At 39.6% G+C, this 4,156-nt stretch overlaps 1 protein-coding gene across 1 annotated transcript; it reads right to left on the reverse strand.

Moving 5' to 3' along the window:
* Positions 1-718: 718 nt before the first annotated feature.
* On the reverse strand, positions 719-3,515 carry LOC145909660 (chymotrypsinogen A-like). Its single transcript, XM_082997016.1, has 7 exons — positions 3,497-3,515; positions 3,142-3,275; positions 2,512-2,630; positions 2,260-2,454; positions 2,008-2,108; positions 1,312-1,430; positions 719-976 (listed from the first exon to the last, which is right to left on the reverse strand). The coding sequence occupies exons 1-7, from the start codon at positions 3,513-3,515 to the stop codon at positions 719-721; spliced, it is 945 nt and encodes a 314-aa protein (XP_082853142.1).
* Positions 3,516-4,156: the final 641 nt, after the last annotated feature.

Here is a 4,156-nt window from a genome sequence, read left to right on the forward strand (position 1 = left end):
GTTCGTCTCCATTAGTTCCTACCTAGTTTGGTTCCTAACGAATCGACATCAAATGCAAAGAACCACAAAGTGGAAGATTTCCTGGTTAGTTAACCGGCAAGACCACATCGCAAGCTGCACTTCGGAATGGGACGATCACGCCTTGTCATGCAAGAGCATAAAGTGTTGTCTGATTACGGTTGTAGAGATCCCCTACGTCAGTGATTCCCAACCTTTTTGTGGTTGCGTACGACTTGGAGGTAAAACAATTTCATCGCGTACCACCTAGTTAAGTGTGACAAAGTAACCTAGAGGATGAAGTAACAAACATTTAAACATTTTGGGATCATTTACGGCTTTTTCAATTCGAACAATATCCGCTAATTACGGAAAGGTGCTCGCGTACCACCTGGAATGCCGTCGCGTACCACCGGTTGGAAAACACTGCCCTATACGTATGTGGAAGGTCTGGAAAGTCGTGCGCTAGCTCACCAGTGTATCCTGTCAACATTACGCGCGTCGGTTTCAACAAAAATTCCCCACATATATTCAGAGAACAGTTGTCGAAAAAGGAACATTACAACGAAACGGCGTTAGATAGAGCATACCGGTTTAGTTGTGTCAATGCAGACAAGAAGATCCTGTTGATCCAATCTTCAACCACAAAGCTTAACCATTTTGTTAATAAGTTCTGAACTTTAATCAAATACACGAGTACAAACGCACACAGCAGACACAATCAGTAACGTTGGCAATATTTGTCAAGCACTCGGAAAGATCGAACGTCGCTCATAAACTGTTCATCAGTTGGTCTCAGTCGCATTTTGAGGTAAAGCCAACGAACATAGCTTGACACCCTCGTGTAAATCCCAGGTTTGTTTACGTTTCCACAACCGATGCCCCAACTTGTGATACCCCAGATAATGTGACGTGCCGTGTTGGGGTCTAAACATGCCAAAGGACCCCCACTGTCACCCCGACACGTGTCAAGGGCCATCTTTCTGGAAAACAAAAATGCCAATAGTTTACAAAAAATGGGATTTCTATGTTAGAAAAGTTTTTACAGTTGCCTAAAATGTTTATATTAAACGTGCGAGTCATAATAACCGAAATTGTACGTTTGGTTCAATTGCTGAACAAACAAAACGAAAAATACACAAGTGCTTCAGGCAAAAAAACTACCTGCAAATGCAAAAGTTAAAACAGACATCGAACAATCGCAACAACAAACAAATTACAAAACGTTGCATTCTAAACTAAACAGGAAAGCAAGAGGTGTTTGATAGATTAACTTTAAAAGGCTGCATTGGTACAGAAAATTGTTGTTCTCACCGCAGCGCACATCATGGAGTGCTTAAGGTAGTCAACACCGAGAGGTCGGCTGCAATTCTCGTTGGGAAATACGCTCACTGGCGCCTGCTGGAGGCAGGGTGGATAATCCGTGGGGTTAACTGCCGAACAACAAGCATGTTGTGTTGTGATTCTTAAAGGTTGTGGTTGGCAAGACTTTTGCAAGTTTCGTCAACACCGCATCACAGTGTTCGTTGTTGTAACTGACAAATGTTATATATGCCGACCGTAGATTGAATGCGCTATACTATGAAATTGTACCGACAGAATACAGAGGTTAATTCATAACGCGCAGGTGTTAGAAATACTTTCATATCGGTTTGTGGAAAGATTTGGGAAAAGAAAGAAACTTGAAGTTTTCAAAAACCTTTGTCTATGTGCAAAATACTGAAATGAATAACCTTGAATTAGAAGCCAAAACCTAAATTGTTAAACAGACATTTCAAACAAAACATGTGTTTATCATCAGTGCTGTATTACATGATTATAAGCTGCATCGAATGCATCGCCTACATTCACAGGCTGGCAGGCGGATGGAAAGCCAATTTCGAAACGTGTTTGAAAATAGTCCAGCATTCCAGTTTTTACCGTTTTATTCAAAAACCCTTATCTAATGACGTAACTGTCGATAAACAACTGTTAAAGCGACTCATGCACAGAAAAACACAAAAAACTTACAGTGTCTGGGACCATGCGCCCCCCAACCAGATATTCCACATCGAGATTGTGGCGAAAACTGGTTTTGCCCGAGAGGAAAACATGCTGGTCGTACAAATCGACTGCAACCATAGAAATAAGTTTAAAATGAAACACTGATATCTCCACGTGATATTTAATAACTCCTTGCTTCGGGCGTATTACGTTTACGTTGTGTAAAAACCAAGGCAATGCGTTCTCATTTGGACCAGGACTCTTGTGAATTTATCTTACTTGAATGAAACGCATTGTCTCAATTTAATCAACGCCAAGTCGTTGGTTGGACTCGAATGATACGAGTAGTAAGGATGTATGTAAACCTCTTCAATATCTAGGTCACGTGAATCCTCTACGCCCTCTGATTGGCTGAATTGGAGTCCGTCACGGTTGTAGTAATCGCCCACCCGAACGATCGTCTCATTGGTGAACCTGTAACCATGGAAATGGTTTCCATGGTAATTTAAAAGAACTTTGGAAATTACTCACGATTTCGAACTGGATTCGACACAATGTGCGGCTGTGAGGACATAACATCTGTTGATGAGAGTTCCTCCGCAAGAGTGAGGGGTGCGGCCTCTTAATGGATACTTCTTACGTATGGAAACCTGTAAGAATGACAAAAATACCTCGCACACTTGATGTAAACATATAGATATTAAGCTTATATTGGTTTTTAACCGGTGAAAAATTTACCAGTAGGGGGAAATTTTGGGTTTTTGGGTGATTAGTCGGCACCGAATTATACAAAAGTAGTTACAAGAGAAATATTATGATCTGTATTCACTGTGTGTCGTAGGTTTTTGGCAATTGGTCATGCCATGTGGCCGAAACAGTGAAAAAAGGATAACAGATATAGCAAAAAAGCAATCACTAAATTCTACATTTAAAAATTTGAATACTGGTGGGAAATAGGGATCCCGATTAAATTTAAGATAGGAAATGAGATGAAAAATGGTTAAGAACCAGCACTGTTACAGACACACGTGCACATGGAAGTAAGCGTTTATGAAAGCCGGGATCTGACTGACAACGAATATAAGACATGGGTTTAAATTGAGCTCTCCTATAATTGTACGTTTCAACATAACTTTGCAAATCTCCCAAAAAATCATTTACCTGCCACGGCTGACTCCCGGGGTTAGCGTTGACCCCTTCCACTATTCTCAATCCGTCTTTGACCTCAGGACAGAAAGCCGGAACAGGAATATCGGTGGTGACTTCGCTGCAAGATTCTTCTTGCAGTTTGCTACCTGGGAATATACGAACACAAAGCACTGGCTTTAAACAACACGATCAGCCTGGATGTTGATGAGACGTTTTTTACATCATAATATTGCTGTGTTTACTTTCAGGGAACTGATGATGCCAACAGGGCGAAACATATATTCCTAACAACTGTGTATTGTGCGCATATTGCCTTACGGTTTTTTAGTATTTGAAGTCATATGGGGATATACGACGTACACTCTACATGAATAAAAATGTTTCATGGCATAGTGATACAAGCGTTCAAATCCCTCTCGTAGTTTTTAGGTTGTAATATTGTCCAAAAAATACTTTTTATGAGTTTTAATTAAAAAGTTTACAACACAAATGACACGCTTGACCGAGTTGTGCATTCCCGTAATAAATTGTGAAAAACTTTGTACAACTAACCTAAATCTTGGTCAGTTAAAATCCGAAAATGTTCCGTCCTTTGCGGGTAAAAGCAATGTGGTTGGTTTCTCCAATGGAAGGCAATCTTCTCGTAATTCTAAACAGCAGAGAGCAACTACACAATTGCATGAAAATCTTTTAAAATCTCAAACTTTTTCCGAATAGAGTTAACATTGTTGAATATTCAGCAATTAGTATTAGAAGTATTGAATATAAATTGTCTTTACGCATCACAAAGCCAGATATCTTTTGGTAGAAAGCATTATCCATTCTTTTCTAGTTACAAATGCATTACTTTTTCGACCCAACATTTAAGCATAGGCAATACATATATATTTTGCACTATATTGTATACAATAACAAACTAATGTTAGCTTACGGTAAGACGTAGGTAAGAGCTCCGTTATAATATATCATGATCGATATGGTGTGAATACGAATAATGATTTGAAACTTAGTCCCTCTGCTTAATCTT

This window comes from Ascidia mentula, chromosome 7 (genome assembly GCF_947561715.1).
Source record: "Ascidia mentula chromosome 7, kaAscMent1.1, whole genome shotgun sequence".
Taxonomy (NCBI): domain Eukaryota; kingdom Metazoa; phylum Chordata; class Ascidiacea; order Phlebobranchia; family Ascidiidae; genus Ascidia; species Ascidia mentula.

Coding starts and splice junctions, on each gene's coding strand:
- LOC145909660 (XM_082997016.1), bottom strand. Junction 1,431..2,007: donor GGCGCATGGTCCCAGACACT/GTAAGTTTTTTG, acceptor GTTGTTCGGCAG/TTAACCCCACGGATTATCCA. Junction 977..1,311: donor ACTCCATGATGTGCGCTGCG/GTGAGAACAACA, acceptor TTTTCCAGAAAG/ATGGCCCTTGACACGTGTCG.